At 36.9% G+C, this 25,152-nt stretch overlaps 1 protein-coding gene across 5 annotated transcripts in view; it reads right to left on the bottom strand.

Moving 5' to 3' along the window:
- The window catches only part of ATSUV3 (ATP-dependent RNA helicase), a 232,967-nt gene that overhangs the window by 170,987 nt on the left and 36,828 nt on the right, over positions 1-25,152 (bottom strand). For 4 of the 5 annotated variants that reach the window (XM_089803965.1, XM_089803964.1, XM_089803966.1 and 1 more), the window contains exons 3-4: positions 14,488-14,609; positions 14,146-14,336 (exon numbers count right to left, since the gene is read on the bottom strand). In XM_089803965.1, coding sequence (XP_089660091.1) covers positions 14,146-14,336; positions 14,488-14,609 — 313 coding nt within the window. The remainder of the gene's footprint in view (positions 1-14,145; positions 14,337-14,487; positions 14,610-25,152) is intronic. The other variant, XM_089803967.1, reaches the window with a different exon arrangement.

Genomic DNA, 25,152 nt, shown 5'->3' with positions numbered 1-25,152 from the left:
AGAATCCACCTAATGCAATCCTTAATTCTTGGAGTTTAATCCTCACCATTCGATTATGCATGTGGTTTCCTTCAATACTCATCCCTGTTTGTTTCTTCCACACCTTGACAAGAGAGAGCTTCAAAATACAAAATATAGCAAGGAATGAAAGGCACAACTATTGCACTCGTGCTAGCTCCTGCTGCTACAAGAAACATGAATACTTTCTTTTTCTATTAATCATCTTTCACTTCTATGTTCTCCTACTATTACATTTGTAGTGTAGCTCTGATACCATGTTGAAATAACTTAAGATTGTTTCTGCAAATGTACTTTTCATTGCCATTGTAATTGATGATTTCCACATGCAAATTTGGATCTCATATATGTATAATATGAGAGGAGACATGTCTCTTCAAGAGACATGAAGAGACATGTTTATATAGTTAATCACTATTTAGTTTATAAATAACTATATGCATATCTAATCTTATATATATAATATTAATATATTAACCATATATGTAATATAATATAATATTATTATATTATTAAATAATAATATATAATGCATAATATATATAATACATATTATATTACATATATCATATATATTATATATAAAAGATATATAATGCATAATATAATATATATTATATTACATATATTATATATATTATATATATAAGAATCACCAATAACAATTTATCTGAAAAACATAAACACAGATTAAAATATCAAATAATCAATGTTTTACTTCTACTGACACTAAAGCATTAACAAAGTTGAGAATTGAAAAAGGAGAATAAATGGAAGATAAGAAGATGCTTAGAGGAAGCGAATTGGAAGGATAAGTAGAATATCCTTGTTGGGCTACAAAGATTAATCTGATCAGGAGGGATCGAGTATTCAAGCTAGAGTTGAGATCTGAATCAGCAAATACAGTTGCATCAGCAATCAAGTCAAGTCATTGTTACTCTCTAACCATTGTAACAATGAATTAAATCTCTTAACAGAGTTAGCTTAACAACTATTTGTAAATCCTCTAACAAGGTGGCATTTCTAGATTGAAGAATTTAAAGACCTCTAACAAGGTCACTCCTAACAAGGTGATTAAATCCTTTAACAAGGTCACACCTAACAGTGTGTTTTCTAACCTTTAACAAGGTTGGCTCCTTATAGGGCTTACTTCAGAAGAGTGAAAAACAGTAACTAATTGCAATTGGTGATTTTTTCCAAATTGGGTTTCCACATTAAATCTTGGTGTCATATGTGTTCATGTCATTTGTTTTATGTTTCTGCAACTAAGTTAACTTATGGTTAATTACACTAAACATCTAAAGAAGTAATTTTCTATACTTACCGAGTTACAGCAATTCTTAGTGCGTGCCGAGTGATTCAATGCTAATTGAGTTACAGCAGTATTTTCAATTTCAGCATAGTTTGGTTTTGTTTTTATTGACATCTAAGGGATCTGGGATTTATTTTTGTGGTAACTGATTCACCCCTCCCGTCTCAATTACTCTTCTTATATTTCCAACAATTGGTATCATATCTTTTGGTGCTTGCAGAGAAGGTTTCAAGGACCTAAGCTAAAGATCAGGATGTCTTACAGAATGGAGATTCCTAAACTGAACAAAGATAAATTCAATGCATGCCAAGAACATATGACGTTACACTTGGCAACAATTGGAGATTCAGGTCTAAAGTATCTGAACACCAAGTATGTGGCACCTACTAGAACTAACTGTTGAAGAAATTATAGAGAAGAAAAATCATAACATTATGATGATTGATATTGCTTCAACTCTAAACAATGCTGAATTTGATGAAGTCAAAGACGGTGGTACCGCTTATGAGATGTGGATCAAGCTAAAAGCCATCTATGGAGGAAATGATAATGTCAGAAGAGCTAAAGAAGAAAGTCTCAGAGGACAATTTGATCAAATGAGGATGAGAGAAGGTGAGAACATTGCAAAATATAGTGATAGAATCAAAGCCAATGTGTGTACAATCAAAGCCTCAAGAGGAAAGATTGAAGATGAGACAGTGGTAAGCAAGTTTCTCAGAACACTTCTTCCTATATATGCAATTAGAGTCTCAACAATTCAAGAGATGAGATGCAAGCCAAGGAATGATATAACATTAGATGCAGTTATGGGAAGGTTGACAACATTTGAGTTAGATAACTATGACAATTATGTTCCTAACTCTAGCAACCTTGAGTCTACGTTTCAAGCCAAGCTATCACTCAAGAAGAAGGCTGCAAAATCTAAAAGTAGGAAATCTGACAGTGAAAGTGAAGATAATGCTTATTGGGTTGAAGGATTAAAGCATAATCTACTTAGTGTGGATCAATTGAATAATGTTGGATTCAAGGTAGAATTCGTGAATGGAAAGGGCAATCTAGTAGATGGGAAAGGAAATCTGGTTGGGACTGGCAAGCAAACAAAAGGTAACCTATTCTACCTAGATCTAAATGAAAATTCATGTTTTCTGGCTCAACTAGAAGAAAGCTAGTTATGGCATAAAAGGCTATGTCATGTGAACTTTGATAATCTGGTCAACATAAGCAAAAACAAAAGGGTTAGAGGCATTCCAAAACTCAAGAAACCTGACATGGGCATGTGCAAGAACTATCAAATTGGTAAGATGGGAAAGACAAGCTTTAAGAGTAAGAATTACCATTCTAAAAAGTACTAGAGTTGGTTCATACAAACCTATGTGGACCTATTGGCACAAAAAGCTACACAGGAAATAAGTACTTTATTTTATTTGTTGATGATTATTCTAGAATGATGATTGTTATGTACCTAAAGGATAAATTTGAAGCTTTTCAAAAGTTCAAATGGTATCTAGCAAGAGTGTAGAAAAAAAAAAAAAAGAAACTGAAATGTTTAAGATCGGACAGAGGAGGAGAATTCCTTTCTAATGAATTCAATGAACTTTGCAATGAAAGAGCAATCAAAAGGGAAGTGCCTGCACCTGGTACACCTAGCAGAATGGCACAGCTGAAATAAGGAATAGATCAATCATGGATTGTGCAAGGACCCTAATGATAGAAAAGAATGTTGTTGTCAAATACTAAAAGGAAGCAATCAACACTGAAAATCATACCCTGAGCCAAGTTCAGTTGAAGAAAGATTCAAAGCAAACACCTTTTGAATTATGGCATGGCTATAAATTTAATGTGTGTTACTTTAAAGTATTTGGAAGCAAATGTTATATTCTAAAGGAGTCAAGAAAAGTAAAATTTGATGTGAAAAGTGACGAGGGCATATTTCTTAGATATTCAAATAAGAGTAAGGCAATACAAATGTTTGAATCTATCTACTCATAAAGTTGTAAAAAGTGTTCATGTGAAGATTGATGAGTTTGCAAAAAAGAGTGATGAACAAAGCAGTAAAGAACTTGAATATTATAGAAACTTTGTTTACTATGAGCTTGATACTGTCCCTGCAAATCAAACAAATGGGAGCCAGCAATCTTCACTACCCGGGCCCCCAAAATCTTCAGTTCAACCCGAGTTGCAAACAATGCAACCCGAGTCATCAAAAGCACCCAAATCATTAGGACCCGAGTTTCAACAAGTGGAAACCAAGTCACAATCTGATGGACCCAAGTCACAGTCAGTAGGACCCGAGCATGATTCAAAAGATCATGATGAACCTAGTCGATCCAAAAAGGAGCCTAGACTTGCAGGATATGTCAGAAGGCATCATGTACTTGAGAAAATCATTGGAGATCAGTCAGTCGGTACAATGACAAGGACCAAACTGAAAGGTACATGTCTGCTTACTAAATTTGAACCTAGAACAATTAAAGATGCATTAGAAAATGAAAGTTGGATTGAAGCTGTGAATGAAGAAATTGATCAAATAGAAAGGAATAAGACTTGGAATCTTGTTCTTAGACCCAAGGGTAAAAATGTAATTGGCACGAAATGGGTATTCAAAAGTAAGTTGAATGAGAATGGAGATGTTTCCACGAACAAGGCAAGGCTAGTTTGCAAGGGTTATGCTCAAGAAGAAGGTATTGACTATGGAGAAACTTTTGCTCTTGTTGCTAGACCGGAAGGTGTTAGCACACTCCTTGCATATGTTGCACACAAAGGGTTCAAAGTATATCAGATTGATGTGGAATCAGCATTCCTGAATGGAATCTTACAAGAGGAAGTCTACATTGAGTAACTAGAAGGTTTTATTGATCCTAGCAAGAGGGACATGGTTTGCAGACTACACAAAGCTTTGTACGGTCTCAAACAAGCCCCTAGAGCCTACTATGAGAAATTGCACAAGTATCTCATAAAGATTGGTTTTCAAAGAACTAATGATAACAATAGCCTATACAGCAAAGGACCAGATAAGATGATTGTGTTGGCAGAATTTTTTGTGGATGATACATTATTTACTAGAAATGATGATTTATGCAAATCTTTTTCAGAGGATATGAGCAAGGAACTTGAGATGTCAATGTTTAGAGACATCAAATTCCTTGTTGGCCTACAAATTCAACAGAAGAAGGAAGGTATCTATATCACTCAATTAAAATACATTTCTGAAGAATTTTGGAATGGAGGATTCTAAACCAATTGGAACACCCCTGTCTACTGGACATAAACTTTCCAAAGATGATGATTCAAAAGAGGTAGATCAAACTACATACAGATCAATGATTGGTAAACTTCAGTATGTGGTGCATACAAGACTTGATAAAGCATTAGCAGATGGAATGGTAGCAAGATTCTTTGCTAATCCAAAAGGAAATCACATGATGGGAATAAAAAGAATCATGAGGTATATGAAGGGTAGTGAAGATTATGGTTTGTGGTATAAGAAAGGAGGCAACATTGAATTGAAACTATTCACTGATGTTGATTGGGCAGGAAGCATCGATGATAGAAAGAGCACTTGAAATGTTTCGAGTTATTATTCAAAATAGGTTTTGTGTTATCAACGCAAATACTTCTTTCAAAGAACTTATAATTTCTCGTCTGAAATTATTTGTCTTAAATTTTTCAAAATTACTTTCTAGAATTTGTTCGGATGTTTTTCAAAAATTTGCTTTGCGACTCATCTAGGGTTTTCCATGTCTTCATTGGAGCCATTTTCTAAAAACCTCCTTATGTTGGCACGTGACTATTTTTTAGGGGTTTTTTGTTTGCAAACTTGGTTGTTCGTGGTCATTTTTCTGTCTCCACGACCAAGTTGTGGTTATTCTTAAGACTGCACAACACTATTTTTCAGCTTTGTTTTATTACAATACAAAAGCAATGGGGTTTTCAACGAATTTCTCGTTCGAACGACTCTATATCTTGTCGTTTTACTATTTTTCATCGGGTCTCTGCTATTTTGTAGTTGTTTTTTCTTTCAACCTTCAATCTTATGCAGCTCCCTAACAAATTGTTTTGCCATTTTCTGCCTACACGACTTGAATCTCTTTGGATTTCTGGTTTTGGTGTTGGCATCTATAGAATCTTCAACTAATTGGCTAGGGCATGTCTAAAAATATTTTCCAAATTCAAGTTGAAATTTCTTCATCCACCATTTTTTTGAAGTTACTTATAGTTGACTAGGGTTTATTGCGAAACTCTCATTTTTTGTACCAGTTTCAAAAATATAATTGTAGATTCCTTGTGGGTTTCTTGAGAACTCAACTAGGTAGGTCTTAGAATTGTTTTGGTGCCTCATTTTTTGTGCCAGGGACTTTGGATTTCACCTTCAGATTCTCTCTAGGTTTTTTGTGTTGTCTTCTGATTTTTTCTAGGTTAGCCAAAAAAAATTCTTGAAATTTGTGTCAGTCGTACTTCATCATTTATTTTGAAGTTTGCACCTGCATTGGCCTCTATTTTTGTATTAGGATTCATGTTTCTGAATCCCTGCTAGTACCTCTTCATTATTTCTCATTTTCTGTGCATTGTGAAATGTGCAAGATGGCATCACTGGCCACAAAGCACACAGAGCAAAAAGTCTCTGCCTTTTACACCTTAATGGCTAAAAGGCTTGTTGATCATGTGAAATTTTCTACTTGGTAAATAGATTTAGGTATTTCTTGGCATTTCACTAACAAGCATGAATGGTTTCTAGATTTTTCTCCCTTGACTGATTCAGTTATATTTGGAAGTAAAGAGTATTCTTTTGTCAGCAAGGGCAACATACAACTATAACTTGGTGGGAGGAATCTCACTTTCCTCAATGTATACTACATTCCTACCATGGAGCTTAACCTACTCTTAATGAATTTGATCATGCGGCATTCTCCTCAGCTGGGTGTGATATTCAGTTCACACAAGTGCTCGATTTTTTTCGTGCACCACACACTACTATTGTTGTTGGTATCGAGGATCGTGCTCTCTATATAGAGTCGTGGACACTGGTGATTCTCTTGAGCATGCCTTTGAGTCTTCCTCTATCAGCAGTATCGAAAATCAATGATATGGTCACATGAACATCATTACCTTGCTCAGGTTGTTCCGGATGATTTAGTACTTGGCCTACCTGAAATTCAAACTCAAAATCAGTGAGTCTGTGGAGCTTGTCAAGCTGGAAAGCAACACAAGATGCCATTCAAGGATGATCACTCATGGTGAGCCTATAACAATTGGTCCAAGCTAATGTATGCGGTCCAATGAATACTCCCTCTGTTATTGGGTGCATGTACTTCTTACTTCTTGTTGATGGTTTCAATAGAAAATGTGGGTTACTTTCTTAAATAGAAATTAGAGGTGTTTAATGTATTTCAGAAATTTAAGGCCTTAGTAGAAAAGGAGTGTAGTGGTTCTATTGTATCTCTTCAGTTTGATAATAAACATGGCATAAAATGTCAATTAACCACAACATACACCCTGTTTGTTCCCAAAACCACAGATTGGAATCCTATGAGCCTTACTTGCTCAATGCTAGGATATCCAAACAGTTAAGGCCAACTTGACGGAATTGATTGATGCAATCCAAATCCCCTGCGCTTCTAGCTCTGCAAAACCAAGGCGGGTGTACCTAATCCTAGACAACAACCTTAAATCCAAGATGCTTAAAGTAGATTGGTTAGAACACGAGTACAATGAAAGTTTTCCAAACAACAAGGATTATAGAAAACTTCAAACTCACAAATTGTAAATTGAGAATAATAAATGAATGTGATAATGTTTTAAATAAAGAATAACTGCAACAAATGAATATATTAATTTCTCAATGGAAAGAAATGAAACAATTGCTAGCATATGGATTATGAATTAAAGAGTAAAAGACCAGTGCTTAATTAAATGGGCAATTAGAGTCAATATTATAAGTTGAAATGTACAACTTTATAAAATTCAATATATTCAAACTATAAACAATTTCAACAATTCAGACGCGATGGATCGATTATATAAACGCAATTTTAAACTAGTCTAAGATGCACTTTAACTCCTGCAAAGACTAATTAGACATAAATATAGAAACAATAAAATATTTCACAATATCTATGTTTATCAAATTTGAAATGCAATGATGACCCAGTCCACTTGTCGGAATTTTAAAATATTTATAGAAAATAAACTAAATATTTATAAAGGACACAACTTAATAATAATTTAAAACTCTAATGCAAATAAATTAAAATAAATATTTCTTACTGATCCAGAAGTAAAATTATACTGGAGACACTCCTTACGGATGATCCATCCAATATAGTTCGACTCCAGAATCGCACAAGAATTCATTCGATAATCCACCATCCACAGGCTTAGTTCAAAATATCATTTCTTTATAAATAAAAGAATAAAAATATATCATTAAGAATAGGACAGGTAAAAATTTTAAATATAAAATAATGAATTGTCTCTTGTTCTGATTTTGTATCTCCTATTTATAAAGGATGAAGGGGCATCTGTTTCTTTTCTAAAAATTGCACCCCTTCATAAAAAACTAACCAGTTTTTAATATTTAATATGATTTTAAGACTACTTAATTATAACCAGCAGCTACGTCTTTCCTGCGGCTTATAACATTGGATGCATTCTCTCATTCCAGTGGGCGCTTCTCTGTGCAATCTTCTATCCTTTGAACAGCTTCTTTATCCAGATCACAATACTCAGATTAAACAAAGATTCCTGATCTTAAAGCCGCCATGGTCATGACTTGGAGCAGGTATTTTTAACTGGCATCAGAAAAATCATCGTGCTCTCCTCTCTAGCATTTTTTTTTTGAACTTAGGTGTCTTTCCATCATGCTTGATCAAACTTCTGATAATGAAACCGCCTGGGCAATGAGGCATAAGTTTGTCCCAGCCTATTTCTTATCATTTCTGCAGTCAACAATCCATTGCTTGCCGTCGTCCATACGTATCCTGCAACGATTCCCACTGAGCATCTTTGTATCTGCAAGAGACAAAAACTGAAGATCTTTATATTTCCAAATGAACTCAGTTAGCAATATGAAACATGCTACTTGGATCTTCCAAATTTCCAATAGCTTATATAGAATAAGGAATAGTTTTCATGAATCATCAACCGCAGAGGTATATAAGGCCGGCATGGCTTTTAAAAGCTTGTTTTCTGAATCACGCAAATGGAGTGATATTTTGATGCCTCCTAATTGCAGATATTTTCCATCATTCTCAAATACTGGTTAGAATGTTATTGAATCCTGGGACTTTCAGTATGCTTGTTATTCCTTTATCGGATATGATCATCATGTCATGATTAATGGTTCTGTTCAGTAATTTCTGTGTGTCATCATACATTCAGCCTTTAAAAAACGAACAAAATCTCCTCACAGTCACCACACTCCGGATCTGCCTGGGCTTCTTCAGCTGGGATTGCTGCTACATAAGACTGTTGTGGATACCAAATCATTGGTTCTATCATACATTTTCTTCAGAAAAATGCTTTGCTGCTGCACAATCTCCATCGTGGGTCCGGAACTTAAAAACCCATCATTTTTCATGCTTGAAATATATCATTTCTGAGTGCAAAATGGATTACCATTCATGAGACAAGAATCCAAGAGAATACTAAGTGAAGACATGCTTTGGCTGGGCAAGCTGTGAAGAAAATCAGTTTCATTCTCAGGTCCATATGTTCCTTGCTTCATAAATTATGGAAGTACCAATCCTAACGAAAGAGACCACGCTGTTTATATTTTGCCCGTCAAATCTGCAAATGCTTCCAGTTGATATGTGTACTTAACTCTTTTATAAACCATCTTCCCAATATGATTTCATGGTTACATCTAACTGCATATCCCTTTGTTCAGACTCAATTATCAAGTTGTGATACATGAAACATTCACTATGAGCCGTGCACTTTCAGAATTTGATTCATATCAATGCAGGAGATATTTAATGTTGAGCTTGAAATGCATAGTCTTCTTAATGATTAAAAAGTGAGATGAGAATTCCTGGCCTCCTTGTCAATGTGCAGCCTATGTTCCCTTTTGAATCTTAAGGTTCAACTGACTAAGATGAGACAATGAAATTGATTAATATGACCCATTACATATACAATCATATACTCTTTGAAACATTTCTCAATGTGCTTTAGCATCTTGAAGTGGACCAATGACAAGGCTTCATCAAATCTCCAACATTATTGCTTAAATGGAGAACCTAAATTTTGTGAAAATTTGGGTTCCATCACACCCCTCAACAAAATAGGATCATAGAGTGTCGCAGCTGCACCATTATAGAAATAGCTAGGACTATGATGGAACACATAAATGTTCCTAAGAAATATTGGGCAGAAGATGTCTTTACTGTGGTCTATTATAATATCCCCATCTTAAAATAGATTATTAATCAAACTATTATTAATGGGCCAATTGATTTAATATATCTCAGACCCGTTTTTGTTTTGTTTCCGTAGTTTGTGTCGCCGTTGTCTATCTTTGTAAACCCTCGAAAAGTTTTCCCAACAGGTATTTAAGCACAACTTATAGGTAGTCATTAGGTATGCAATTTGGATTATTTTCTCTATACTGCAAATTCCTGTTGGAGTTCTCTGTTGTTTGTCATTTTTGAAGTTAAAAATCTTCCCTACTTGGCCTTCTGGTTTCAGTAGGATTCAACCCTCACCCTATTCCATCGTTTGTAACACTTCGCTCAGATCTGGCAAATTGGAGCACAATCTTTGTAGCAAGATCCACATATATATTTGGAATTGTATTGAATCATTTATTCTATCATTTTATATCATTTTTGGTGAGTGTGTTGTCTTGATATCAAATATAGTTCGATCTCCACATTTTGGAAGGCCTCAAATTCAATTGGACAACCTCACAAACCTACCATACAGCCTTCAGGCCTACTGTACGGCCTCCATCTCTACCGTACGACTTCATCCACTACTGCTCCCCGTACCTATCTAATCCCTCACATACCATACGGTCCTCTAGCTTCATCGTACAAACTTCTTACCTTCCAATACGATCACCAAGGTAAACAACAGAAGATCCATACACCGTATGCTTCAGCAATTGCTTACATACACCTTCCCTAGACGTCGTGCGGCCATACTTCCTACCCTAAGGCCTTCCTGCAACCCCATCCGTACGAACATTTACTATTCTAGAAATTGCTACCAGGCACTAAGGCGAACAAAACATTACAATGGTATCAAAGCATCGATCCTACCCGCTGTAAACAGTGAATGAGAGTTTATAGCCAGAAGAGAAAAAGAACCCACTCTGTTGATAGAAAGGCTGTCGAACCGGAACCCATAGTTGTCGATCTCATGGCACTACTAAGAGATCTTGCGAAGAATCAGGCACAGATCAACGATACTCAGTGACTAATGGAAAAGATTCTCAAGAATTTGGCAGACAATAAAATATCCAGATAACAAAATGGTCACAACGCTGACTCGGTGTCGGGTAAAGCAAACCCTCATCCAACACGCTCTTGACCTCCCATGCCATCTTTCCCCCACGGACGGAGGCACCACCTGGAAGGAAGTAGCCGACCTTTGAAGAAATGCAAGAACAGCTCAAAGAAGACTAGAAGAATGCGAATTTGGAGGAACATATATCCTACAAAGATTATGCAAATCTGAGAATGAGCTATTCGAGAGGCAAAAATAGAGGATATTTTAATGATGATCTCAGGAGGAAGTTGAGTAAATTTGTCTCCATTTGACGGATCCAAATCCCTATTTGCACAAGTGTGGGTAATGAAGGCCGATACTTACTTCCATCTTAATCCTATGCCAGAAGAAAAAGCAATTAAATTTGCGACATTACACTTGGAAGGAGTTGCGCATAAATGGTGGCATCACGGCACCATCACAATGGGGCATGATCAAATAAATACCTATGCGGAATTCACTGAGAGATTGATAGATCGATTTGATGGTAAAGATCCGGAACTCAGTTTCAAAGATTTGGCATAGTAGAGGCAATGTGGATCAGTTAACCAGTACATTGCGGAATTCTAAAAACTCTCTGTTTTGGTCACGGACATTTCTGAAAGAGGACAGATAGTGTTCTTCATGGACAGACTAACAGAACCTGTAAAAGGTTGTGTGAAAGGGTTCAACCCTACCACCCTATCGGAGGCCATTAAGAAGGCACAAAGTATGGCATCATCATCTATGTCATCCTCTCTGGGTTATCGCGTAGTACGCCACATCCATGAAGTCGCCTACGAGTTGGAACTCCCAAAGGGGAGCCGTATTCAAAATGTTTTTCACGTTTACTATCTAAAGAAAGCTATGGAACCGAACAATGAAGGAATATTTGGTATGCTAGAGACACTTGCCACTGGACGACGCAACCTGGGAAGGTGAGCACATTTTACAACATCCGACATTGCATTTGCTTGAGGACAAGCAAGTTTTGGGATGGGAGGACTGTAATATCCTTGTTATAAAATAGATTATTAATCAAAGTATTGTTAATAGGCCGATTGATTTAATATATCTCAGCCCTATTTTTGTTTCACTTCCATAGTTTCGAGCGGGAGGGAGACCCACTGTCCCGAACGTGTCGTTGTCGGCTATCTTTGTACACCCTCAAAAAGTTTTGCCAACGGGTATTTAAGCATGCCTTATAGATAGTCATTAGGTATGCAATTTGGATTATTTTCTCTATACTGCAAATTCTTGTTGGAGTTCTTTGTGTTCGTCATTTCGGAAGTGAAAGATCTTCCCTACTTGGCTTTCTAGTTTCAGTGGGATTCAACCCTCACCCAATTCTACCACCTGTAACAATTCACTCTTATCTAGCGAATTGGAGCACAATCTTTGTAGCAGATGCACATATATATATGAAATTGTATTGAATCATTTATTCTATCATTTTATAGCATATTTGGTGAGTGTGTTGTCTTGATATCAAATACAATTCGATCTCCACATTTCGAAAGGCCTCAAGTTCAATCGTACAACCTTAGAAGGCTATTGTACGACCTCCAAGTGCAGTCGTACAACCTTTAGCTCTTCTATAAGGCCTTCATCTCTACCGTACAGCTTCATCCACTACTACTCCCTATACCTATCTGCTCCCCGTACCTATTTGCTCCCTCACATATCGTACAGTCCTCTAGCTTCACCTTTCGAACTTCTTACCTTCCCATATGCTCACCAAAGTAAACAACTGAAGATCCATACACCGTCTGCTTCAACAATTGCCTACCGTACACCTTCCCAAACACTATACGGCCATACTTCCTACTGTACGGCCTTCCTGCAACCCCATTCGTATGGACATTTAGTGTTCTCGAATTTGCTACCAAGCACTGAGGCGAACAGAACATTACATCTATTTCCTTAATTGGTCTCCTACACATGTTAAGGGAATGACTCCTAAGGAAGCCTGGACTAGTCACAATCCTAGGATCAGCCATCAGAAGATTTTGGGCTCTTTAGCATATGTTTGGATTCCGAATGCTTAGCTTCAAGTTGGATTCCAAGAATCAGAACCTTATGTTCACAGGTTACAATGACAATGACATCTATAAAGCTTACCGATTGATTGACATAAACAACAATAGTCTTATCTTCAAATTGTGATGTTGTCTTTGATGAAGAACGAGAACAATTTCTCCCTTCCTCATCTGAGCAGAATTCTAAGGATCGGCCTTTAAAGGTCTCTGATTTGGGTGTTTGTCTTCTATTAGGTCCACCTGAAAGGAGTGTTGGTGTAGAGTTTGAATTTGATGATGCATTACCTAGCTTTCCTCCAAATGATGCTAATCTTCCACCTGTTGCAGATTATGTTCCACCTCTAGATCTTCCAACTCCAATTGTTTCTCCTTTTACTGTTGGCACATCTACTCTCCGGCCTAAATGGTGGGCTAAGACTATCAATTATCTTCATCTTGATAGTTCGTTGAGGGTAGATCTTCCAGAAATAAGGGGAAGTAGCCAAATACAATTGAATTTGCTCTCATGGCCAAATTTTCTCGATTGGGTAATTTGCAAAATCATTTGTTCACCTGGGATTTTATTTGTTGGTTTTTTACCTTTTTTCCTAGAAACAATGATGCTTTGTAAACTTCTTTTTTAGGGATTTGTAGATTTTTTCCACAAAAATTGTGGCTTCTTGCAGCTTTCTTTGAGTTAGTACTCATCTGCAAAAGTTCTTGGTGAATCATCTTGCAGTCTATTTTAGGGCATAGTACTCATTTGCCAAAGGGTTTGACAATTTTCCTCAAAATCCTAGTTTCAATTTCATCTCGGTGTCTTTGGCTAGAAGGAGTAATACCTTTGTTACCCAAAATCAAATTGGATATTAACATTTTACAGATCTAGGGAAGGTCTCAGCATCAACAGAATCAAATGAAGAATTTATGACCACAAGACATGTGCAGCCTTCTGCAGGGTGGTTAGATGCTGACCATTAAGGGAGGGTATTAGAATATTGTGATATTTCTTTAATGGTGATCTTAGTAAGTCTTTTGTTTATTATGTAATTTCTATTTTCATCTTTAGTTCATGATTGTTTCATAATAGAATTAGGTCATTTCTGTTTTTGTCTTCGGTTCATGACTTTCTATTTTCCTCTGCTTAAAACAATTGCACAATATCAATTTACCACAACAGGCTATACATTAATAATATTTTTTTGTTTATGAAAAATTAATTTAGTAATCTTCATTAAGTAAAAAAAAACACAGACTCGCCGATAGATTCTCATATAATTTATATAACCAAGTAAGACATCCTATGTGTACCAAATTTGAATAACATACCTGAATTTCATCTATGACAGCACACTCATACTCACGTGAAATATCAGCCATTTCAACAGTCATAGCAACGTGCTTTGCACCATCAATTTCTTTCCTTTCCTGCCCAGTAATGAGACTGCATGGAACATTTTTTTTATTTAACTTGTCAGCCACTTCCCATGCCAGAAGTCTCAATGGACCGCAATATATTCCTGACAACAATCAAAATAAGCTCATTCATCAAAATTTACTTTTAGTGGCTCAATGGTGAACCTATCATGAATCCTTTCTTTTCCTTTAGAAAAATTTGAAGATCGATATAGAGCAAATTACATTATTTTTAAAATCAAATCCTCCCAATACCTGAGGAACTTAATTGCAACTGCTTCAGTGCATTATAAGTTTTCCCACTATTTGTGGGGCCTACATGCAACAATATTCTGCGTTTTTTTTTCCGAGCAATTGGATACCAACTATGGGGGCACCTGAACAAGGTTAAATCCGCATAAATAGTCAAATCCATGCTTATCAGAGTTAATTAGACATAAATTCATTGAGGAAAATGATAAAGTATGCTGACCTTTTAAGGTAATGTAAGCAATAACCATGATTAATTTAGCAATTAGAAAAGTAGTGTAAAAACATTAACAATAACACCTTACCTAGGATTCATTTAACTAATTTATTCTCTATCAAATTGTACTCCTGCGCTTCAATTGGAAGAGCGAGAAAAATAATAGACATTTTTTGTGCATGCTTCTGAACTTTAAATTACCTCTTAACCATGACATAGTTCATAGACTCGGTCTCAGAGTACTCAGCAAGCCCAAATTTTCATCTTGGCAAAAAATCCACAACTTATAAAGTACTAAAAATTCAAATCTCTTAAAGAATTTTTTGGGGAAAATTTTAATTATAAAATGTATTAAATTAAAAACTGAAATCTCGAAGAGAAAATGCATTGTTTTATAGCAAAAACATTGTTTGAAAAACACATTTTAACCAGCATTTTTTGCTGCATCTATATAAATACAAGACTTAAACTTGTAAAAACTCGCCTAGAAAAAAAAATAGGCAGTACTCACAACTCAGACAGCACTCGCAGAGTTTGCAAACTATGAGCAACTATAAGAAGAATAAAGACCCTTGATTGTTTACAAAAGTTTTCACGCTCTAAAGATGGAACTAGCAGGAGCTCAATCATTTCAGATAGAGGTGAAACATTTTACTCACCTGCAACTCTACCCAAGCTGGTGGCAAAAAATCATCAAGTTTGCCCGCAAGTACTTGCAAAAACTTGGAAAGTGCTCACCCTAGTCTCAGCATATGTTGAAGACACATCCAGAGCCACCATTGGACACTCCAAACCCAATTTATTTTTTTGGAAATTAAAGTCTTATTTGTTTCAAGCAGCCTTCTGTCAGCGTAATGAGCAGATTTTTGAGTCAAGATAGAACAAACACTAAAGCAGTAAATTGATCTTTTTGGTAGAGTATTAACATGGTACATGTCCATGTGCTTTCTTGGAGGGAATCGCAATATGAATACAACATTTGATGTCCATCATTTTGATGTTGAAGGTTATTACTTATTTTCATGTTTAGTTTATCTATCTCTTTGGCAGCCTTACCTCTTTAAACAACTTGCTTTCAATCGCTTGCTCCAATGAAATGACAATAAATTGTTATTTCTTCATGCTTGCTTGAGCAAATCAGTAGGTATGTTACAAAAAGGATAAGACTTGGAGAAATGATCAAATGTTTAACTTCTCTCTTTAAGCCTTGAAATGTGTTGATTAAATGACATTCTGACTTGCATTAAAACCTTAATTTATTTCAGAATGAAAAACTGATGTCATTTGCACAAGGAATTGAAATTTTGGAAAACAATTTTAGCTATCTTTAAGTAGTGTTTCTTTTTGCAAAATTCATTCCAAATCTTAATCAATAAAGTAATTTTTCAAGTTGCTGAGTTATTCCAAGCTTTAGCTGAGGCACCAAGGCAAAGCAAAAATTAGGTCTGCCAAGTTACACCAAGTCATGACTTTTGAAGCCTAAGCTGAACTTCTAAATGTCCACATTTCAGCTGATTGTGTTCTAATTGTCAAATCATTTTGGAGGCGACTCTTTCTAATGTCCCTTGGCCAGTCTATGCAATTTGGGATTAATTTCACTTACCAAAGTCTCCTTCCAATCAAAACTGGTATTCAAAATGTTTTGGGAGAGTGATGCATGCAATATGAATTTATCTTGGTTGTTCAAAACTGCCTATAGAACAATGACAATTTGTTTCCCACAATTTTGGATCAATATATGAAGTTGAATGTAATGATGATATGTAATGTCCCCGTTTTGGAGGAGTTAATTATTTATAAAGTTATCGATAAAAAAATATATTACAAAGTAACTTTATATTTAATTAAGTGATATATCTTATAAAGTCATTAAATAAAATAATGTTCTAGAGGTTGCTGGAAGGAGCAGAGAAATACTTTAAAAAAAAAAAAGAGGCCGACCTATCGAGGAAAAAAGAATAAATAGGCATTGAGGGCTCATTGCCTATCATCGAGATTTATTATTGATTTTTGCTAATGTGCGTTGTGGAGCCTAGGGTTTCTGCAAGTAGTCACAATTGGCCAATGAGAACGAAAACTCTCAATTGGTACGCAATTTTGAGGGTGTGAAAGATCACCTGAATTATTGCAGCTGTGGGAAGGATATTTCAGTCCTTTCACTTGTGCTTAATTGTTGGTTTGAAGTTTCAAGTGGAGTTGCACTTTCACCATATCATCTTTAGCAGTCAGTCTCCAGTATCTGATCAATCTAGGTTCTTCATTTCAGTTTGTAGTTGTAACAAGTTTTCAATTGTATACAGTCAGTTAGGGTTTGTCTGTAATGTGCCATGTCATAATGTTTCGGTGCTGAAAATTGCCATATCATTTGTAAAAACATTTGGTTTTCATTGAATGAATACATTGGCACTATTATTTCCTTATTTCAGCAATATACTTTAGCAACGTATTAAATTTAGGGATTTGTTTAGTGGCCTATTGGAAAGGGTCATTACAGTGGTATCAGAGCAGGTTTCCTGCCAGCCTGATGGGGTTTATCTAGCCAATTTACACAAGGAACCAGCATAACTAAGAATATGGCTGAGAGACGTTCTCAAAACCCATCCAGAAGTGTTCGAGATGATGAGACTTTACAGCATCAGGAGAGCCTTCTACAGTCAATAGAGGCAAGTACACAGGCAATGATGTTTATAATGCAACATTTGATTGGGGAAAATAGGAGAAATAATCATGATACTGACCAGGATGACAGAAGCATAGCAGGATCACAACATAGGACACGGTTTGGAACAGCCGACAGACCCACACGTCCTACATTCAGAGAAGAAACTACAGCACGCACACCTGATGCAATGGTAACAAATATTGTAGATGAACTCCGACAAGCAAGGAATGAGTGGGATTCATTACCAAAATATGTACCAGATGGATGGACATTTGACAGGTACCTAAACTACAGAGTTTCCAGGCAGAAGCAGGTAGATAAACACAGTGAGTTGCAACAGGTCACCAACAAGTTGGTATTACCCACATTTGATGGCAGTGGAAAAATGACTGCTCGTGCTTGGATTCATAAGGTGGATACTTTCCTATCTCTGAAGACTATGACAGAATCTGAAGCACTCAAGTATGCCACTTTACACTTAGATGGGGCAGCACATGATTGGTAGACACATGGCATGATCACATTGCGACACAATCAGGTAACCACTTATCAGGAGTTTGTGGATAGATTGATAGAAAGGTTTGATAAAAAAAATCCTGAAGTTTATTTCCGGGAGTTAGCCCAATTGAGACAGTTAGGAAGCTTAGAACAATTTATCAAAGACTTCCAGAATCTTGCAGTGATGGTGCCTAACATTTCAGAACAGAGGCTAGTCATTTTATTCACAGAGGGATTAATTGAACCACTCAAGGGGTGGGTAAAGGCTTTTGATCCTCCTACATTATAGGAAGCCATGAAGAAAGCCTGCAGTATGGAACTTGCTGCTCTAGCAAACCGGTTTAGTTCGAAGGGTTCCTCATCATTTAGAGATAACAAAGGGGAATTCAGCAAGGGTAAAGAGAAGGTTAGTGACTCAAAGGGCAAGTCAGCTATAGCCTTGGATAAGGAAACACTTAATGACCTACGTAGGAAGAAGTTATGCTTCTTTTGCAAAGGTCCCTATGAGTTTGGTCATAATTGTCCTATGAGGCCTAAGGGGAAGGCTAAACGGGTGATGTGGGCTAATTACGAAGGTTCAACTTCAGACATCTCAAAGCACCATGATGAGGATCCTGATGAGGTAGAGGGTGAACAAGAGGTAGATAGTGCTGAGAAAAACAAGGCTCCAGAGCTGCATTTACAGGAGGCACGTCTGTCTAGCATTCAAAGAGAGGGATCTTTCAGATTTTGGGGAGTCTTGGCAAGACAGAAGGTTATTACTCTGTTGGATACAGGTGCCACGCATAATTCCATTGATGCACGATTTGTGGAGAGGCATGGACTCATTACTAAGGAGTTCGAGGGACTGAGAGTCAAGGTAGCCGATGGATATACTCTTCATTGTGACAGGATGGTGCGAGATCTACCTTTGCGCCTGAACAACTATGAGTTTAAGGCGGACTATCATGTGCTCAACATGGGTGACATGGACAAAGTACTTGGGATGCAGTGGCTACATTCTTGGAAGGAGGTTACCCTAAGATTGGACGATGTGGAGATACGATTCGTGGTGGATGGCAGGACTCATGTGCTGAAGGCTATCCGTAATGGTGATGTCAGGACTATCTCATTTAGGCGGTTGGAGAGATTAGCCAAGCATAATAATATAGAGTGGGCGGCAATATGTGCCTTGATGCCTACCTAGGAGGAGCAACATAAGACTGAATATCATCCAAATATTCAGAAATTGAGAATCAAGTATGAGAAGGTATTCAATGAGATTCCACCAGGCAGGCCACCAGATGGAGGTATTGAGCACATTATCGAGCTGGAGGAAGGCGCTAAGCCTGTCATGATCACACCATACCGGCACCCAAAATGACTCAAGGATGAGATCGAGAGGACCATCAAGGAGTTGCTAGCAATGGGATACATCCGACCAAGTAAGTCACCTTTTGCATCTTCTGTTGTTTTGGTAAAAAAGGATGGTACTCTACAAATGTGTATTGATTACAAGGTGTTGAATAAGAGAACTATAAAGAATAGGTATCCCATCCCACGCATCGATGAGTTGATAGACAAATTGCATGTGGTTTGTTATTTCACAAAAATTGATTTCAGATCAGGCTATCACCAAATTAGAGTTCGAGAACAGGATATTGAGAAAACTGCTTTCAGGTGTCATTGTGGGCACTTTGAGTTTGAAGTCATGCCTTTTGGTTTGACTAATGCACCTACCACTTTTCAATCCACTATGAACAAGGTCTTCCACCATCAGTTGAGGAAATTTGTGCTGGTGTTCTTTGATGATATTTTGATCTATAGCAGGGCATGGCAGGAACATTTAGAGCACTTGGAGACAATATTGAGCATTTTACAGAGCGAGTCCTTGTATGCCAAGGAGTCCAAATGTGATTTGGGGATGATAGAATTGTTGTATCTTGGACATATCATAGTGCGGAAGAAGTGCAAATGGATCCTGAAAAGATCCATGCTATTGTTGATTGGTCACCACCAGAGAACCTTACACAGTTAAGAGGGTTCCTTGGTCTATGTGGATTCTATCGCAAGTTTGTCAGTGGCTACTCACGACATGCAGCGCCCATGACAGATTTGTTGAAGAAAGCGGAATTTGTGTAGACTCGGAAGGCACAGGAGTGTTTTATGCAGTTCAAGGAAATAATGACTACATGCCCAATATTAGCATTGCCTGATTTCATGAAGCCATTTGAGCTTCAATGTGATGCTTCTGGAGGAGGAGTTGGTGCTGTACTAATGCAGAACAAGCATCCTATAGCTTATGAGAGTAGGAAACTCAAAGGGCCTGAGAGATCATTTAGTATATATGATAAGGAGATGTTGGCCATCATGAATGCCTTGGCCAAATTCAGACAGTATCTTGTGGGCAACAAATTCTTTTGAGACAGCGGGACCTTAATGATCGTCAACAGAAGTGGGTGAGTAAGTTACAGGCATATGATTTTGATATCACATATGTTAAGCGGACACAAAATATTGTTGCAAATGCTTTATCCCGTAGGCCACACCTCACTTCTATGATTCAGATATCAGAGGATTGGCAACACTTGATTGTAGCAGAATATGCCAAAGACACGTGGGCCTCTGCTATTGTGGAGGGAACAACAATTGACACCAGATACACTCTCATATATGATTTGATCATTTACAAGAACAAGATTTACTTAGTCCTAGGATCGAAAGTGAACCAATTGATTTTGAGAGCATTCCATAATTCACCTACAGCAGGCCATCCTGGGTATTTCAAGACTTACAAGTTAGTATAGGAACAGTTCACTTGGAAGGAACTTAAGGCTGATGTTTTGCAGTATGTGCGTGAGTGTCATGTTTGCCAGTAGAACAAACAAGAGCACACTTATCCAGTAGGGCTCCTACAGCCACTTCCTATTCCTGACAGGAAGTGGGAGTGCATCTCTATGGATTTTATTACGAGCTTGCCCAAGGCCCAGGGGCGCGATTGTATCTATGTGGTGGTGGATAGGCTGACAAAATATGCTCACTTCTTCCCTATCGCTACTACATACTCAGCAGCTCAGGTGGCAAAGGTCTTCTTCAGGGAGGTTTTCAAATTACATGGTTTGCCTCAGAGCATTGTGAGTGACAGGGACAGCCGCTTCATGAGTCACTTTTGGCAGGAGGTATTTCGATTGTGTGGTACTAAGCTTACACCTAGCATTAGTTATCACCCATAGACTGATGGTCAAACAGAGATTGTAAACAAATGGCTGGAAGGGTATTTGAGGAATTATGTGGCAGATCAACAGCGAGCTTGGGTCCAATGGATATATCTCTGTGAGTATTGTTATAATACTACATACCATATGACTATACAAATGACACCCTTCATGGCACTTTACAGCTATGAGGCACCTAATTTCTTAGATTTGTTGTTGGGAGATAGTCGAGTACCCTGTGCAGGTGAACTATTACAGGAAAGTAAGGATATAGTTGCTACTCTCAGAGACAACATTGCTAGAGCTTAGAATCAGCAAAAGCAGTATGTAGACAAGAAGAGGACTAAGCGTAGCTTTGAGGTAAATGATATGGTTTACCTCATGTTGCAGCGATATAAGCAATCCACTCTCAAGAAGAGTGGTGTAGAGAAACTCAAGCCACGCTATTATGGACCATTCAGGATCGTCAGGCGAGTTGGTGAGGTGGCTTATGAGTTGGAGCTTCCTGCAGATAGTAGAGTGCACAATGTGTTTCATGTATCACGCCTCAAAAAGCGTTGGGTTAGAATGTGATGCCTTTTGCAGTATTACCTCCCTTGGATGATGAGGGAATATTGATCTTAGTACCAGAATCCATTCTGGAGGGTAGAGAGAAGCAGCTTCGCGAGAGAGTAATCAGAGAGTATCTGGTTAAGTGGAAAGATTTACCTGTTGAAGATGCTACTTGGGAGGGAGAAGTGATTTTGCAGCAACCAACATTAAGATTGCTTGAGGCCAAGCAATTTTAGGGGGAGCGGACCTGTAATGTCCTCGTTTTGGAGGAGTTAATTATTTATAAAGCTATCGATCAAAAAATATATTACAAGGTAACTTTATATTTAATTAAGTGATATAACTTATAAAGTCATTAAATAAAATAATGTTCTAGAGGTTGCTGGAAGGAGCAGAGAAATAATTTTTAAAAAAAAGAGGCTGGCCTATCGAGGAAAAAAGAATAAATAGGCATTGAGGGCTCATTGCCTATCATCAAGATTTATTATTGATTTTTGCTAATGTGCGTTGTGAAGCCTAGGGTTTTTGCAAGTAGTCACAATTGGCCATTGAGAACGAAAACTCTCAATTGGTACACAATTTTGAGGGTGTGAAAGATCACCTGAATTATTGCAGCTGTGGGAAGGATATTTCAGTCCTTTCACTTGTGCTTAATTGCTGATTTGGAGTTTCAAGTGGAGTTGCACTTTCACCATATCATCTTCAGCAGTTAGTCTCCAGTATCTGATCAATCCAGGTTCTTCATTTCAGTTTGTAGTTGTAACATGTTCTCAATTGTATACAGCCAGTTAGGGTTTGTCTGTAATGTGCCATGTCATAATGTTTCGGTGCTGAAAATTGCTATATCATTTGTAAAAACATTTGGTTTTCATTGAATGAATATATTGGCACTACTATTTCCTTATTTCAGCAATATACTTTAGCGGTGTATTAAATTTAGGGATTTGTTTAGTGGCCTATTGGAACGGGTCATTACATGATATGCACTCATATATGAGAGATCTCATAATATATTGATGTAAATATGAAGTTTGTAATTGAGTTTATATTTGAGAATATCTGATATCTTATGCAACGCAATACTTGTATTGGTCTACTTTTCCCCACCATCTAGCTGGTCAGAAACCATTACCTCTAGTGACGTAGTACAATAAGTACTTTCAAAAAGATTACACACCTGCATGTTGACAATCTCAAAACTTTCAAAATGAACTTATCTATTTACATTGCAGCCAAATGGGATATATTTAAGAATAAATACTATTAATAAAAGCAAGAATATGTTGATATTAAAGTATATACATTTTATAAATGATTGGTAAAGAAGAAAGAACTACAATTTTCAAGGGTGAAATCAAATGAGAAAACAAGAAAAATTGCAGAGCTGTTGCAAAGGAAATCAAAATCATAAAATAAACTATTCAGAACTACATATCAGGTAATAAAACCAAAAAAATGACATTTATCTAGAGGTACACCAATTTATTCTTTGTATAATTTTTACAAAACTACAAAGTGGATTTTAGTATTTAAAGGGAGGCAGCTTCTAATGTTGTGACACACAGGTATTGTAGAGCCTAATGTTTGACTTCTCCCATCTTCTTTTGCATTGCACATGTGGTTCCAAGAAGTAGGTAACCCTAAAAGTATTTTATTTTGTGAGAATTTAAGACCGCTACTTTCTGAGTTGGGGATACTTCTCTGACATTGAACCAAGTAGAGCACTGTTTATTGAGGTTTCTATGTATTTTACTCAGTTGTCTAGGTAGGAGTCCTTTGGCTTCTTTCTTAGGAAACTGCTCAGTTGTCTCCACTCTGTTAGGAAGCTACAAGCAGGTTTGACTTGACAGATTTGTATGGACAATTTTGTGCTTAAGGTAATCATGGGAATAGCCTTATTTTCTTCTGTCACTGAATATAGGAGAGGGCTGCTGTTGACTTTTGTAAGTGTGTCATAAAATTTTATTTTTCTTCCAAAAAATCTGGACCAGCTCTTGTTAAACAGAAGGCTTTATTAGTGTGGTCTTCAATCTATAAGATTCATGAGTCCCAAGATTATAAGAGTGAGGCAAAAATATTAACTGGACAAGCGCAAACCCTATATCATTTCCTTGAAAAATTAACAGTTGCTGAGAATGCAATAACACGATCATCCTGGGTGTTGGGTCTCAACTTGGTAGTGCCAAGTTGTACTGAGTCCCAATTCTTTTGTGAGCTTATAGGCTTCATTTTTTCTGTCACATATAGCCAATCTGAGAAATATGCATATGCCTCTCACTTTCTGAATCTTGCCTAGGAGCTGTCCTTTATCATTCCCCATGCCTCTGCCAATGTGTTAAACAGTTAAAAAGTTGCAAAGGTCTTAATAGTTGTAATGGCTCTTGTTTATGGCCTTCTTAGCATCTGTGGAAGCTCCACTTTTCTTGGAAAGTGCCAATTTTTCGGAATGGATTCCAGGCAATGGCAATTAGTATAGGAAATCAAGGCAAGTCCCATGGTATTTTCTAAATGCAGTTTAGACACTCTAGAACAGAATTTCCAGACTCGCGGTGCATCAGCAATTCCAGGTGAGTCGCAGGTCGAGTCAGGCCAGACGAGTCAAAATGACCTTGACTCGAAATTGCCCAAGAAAGGAATGTGACTCGTCGTGACTCAAGTCACAAACCTTACTCAGTCGCTGGCAAGCTTAAGTTGGGCAGTAAAAAAAAACACAACTTTTTTTTTCACTTCTCTTTCTTGCAGCCCTAAAAGGTATCTTATTTCATTGTTATGAGAAGAGAGAAGAAGTGTGTGATATAGGAAGAAAAATAAGAGTCCATAAGTTTGACTTTGCAACCAACAGGGAGGAAGAACTAAAAATCTTCCACAAATCACATTCAGGCTGTGTTATGCTTGCATTTAGAGCATCAAGGAGTCCATAGCAGCAGTTGCAAAAACTTCTGATCTCATTTCAAAGAGATAAATGTTAATTTCTATGGATTTTGTTTAGTTTTGTTTGTATGTTTATGGATTTTATTGTTAATCTTCTCAATTTTCCAAATCTTGAATATGAATATTTTCCTTTCAAATCTATATTTCATACTTCAATGAGAGAAGTAGAACAATAGAAAGCCCTAGATTATTTTTAGAAAAATTCATACACTTGTATTTACAAAAAAAATCTTTAAAATGTAATGTTCTTGTTATAAAATAAATAGTTGATCAAACCTTTGTTAATGGGCTGATTGATTTAGTATATCTCGGACTCATTTTTATTTTTGTTTCCGTAGGTAGAGGTAGCCGTCGGCTATCTTTGTACACCCTCAATAAGGTTTCCCCGACGAGTATTTAAGCATGGCTTGTAGATATTTGTTAGTATGTGATTTGGATTATTTCTTTGTACTGTGAATTCCCATTGAAATTCTTTGTTATTTGTCATTACGGAAGTGAAAGATCTTCACTACTTCGTTTTCCAATTTCGGTGAGATTCAACCCTCACTGATGCAGAGCCCTCTATATTTACCTTCAAGGAACCCTAGTTCAACTCAAAGGCTTCACAATAGGCTGGA

This window comes from Cupressus sempervirens, chromosome 10, assembly GCF_028749045.1.
Source record: "Cupressus sempervirens isolate cs-2001-9-10 chromosome 10, ASM2874904v1, whole genome shotgun sequence".
NCBI classification, from domain to species: Eukaryota; Viridiplantae; Streptophyta; class Pinopsida; order Cupressales; family Cupressaceae; genus Cupressus; species Cupressus sempervirens.
Note: the sequence above shows the minus strand (reverse complement) of the source record. Positions and strands in the feature narration are given on the sequence as shown.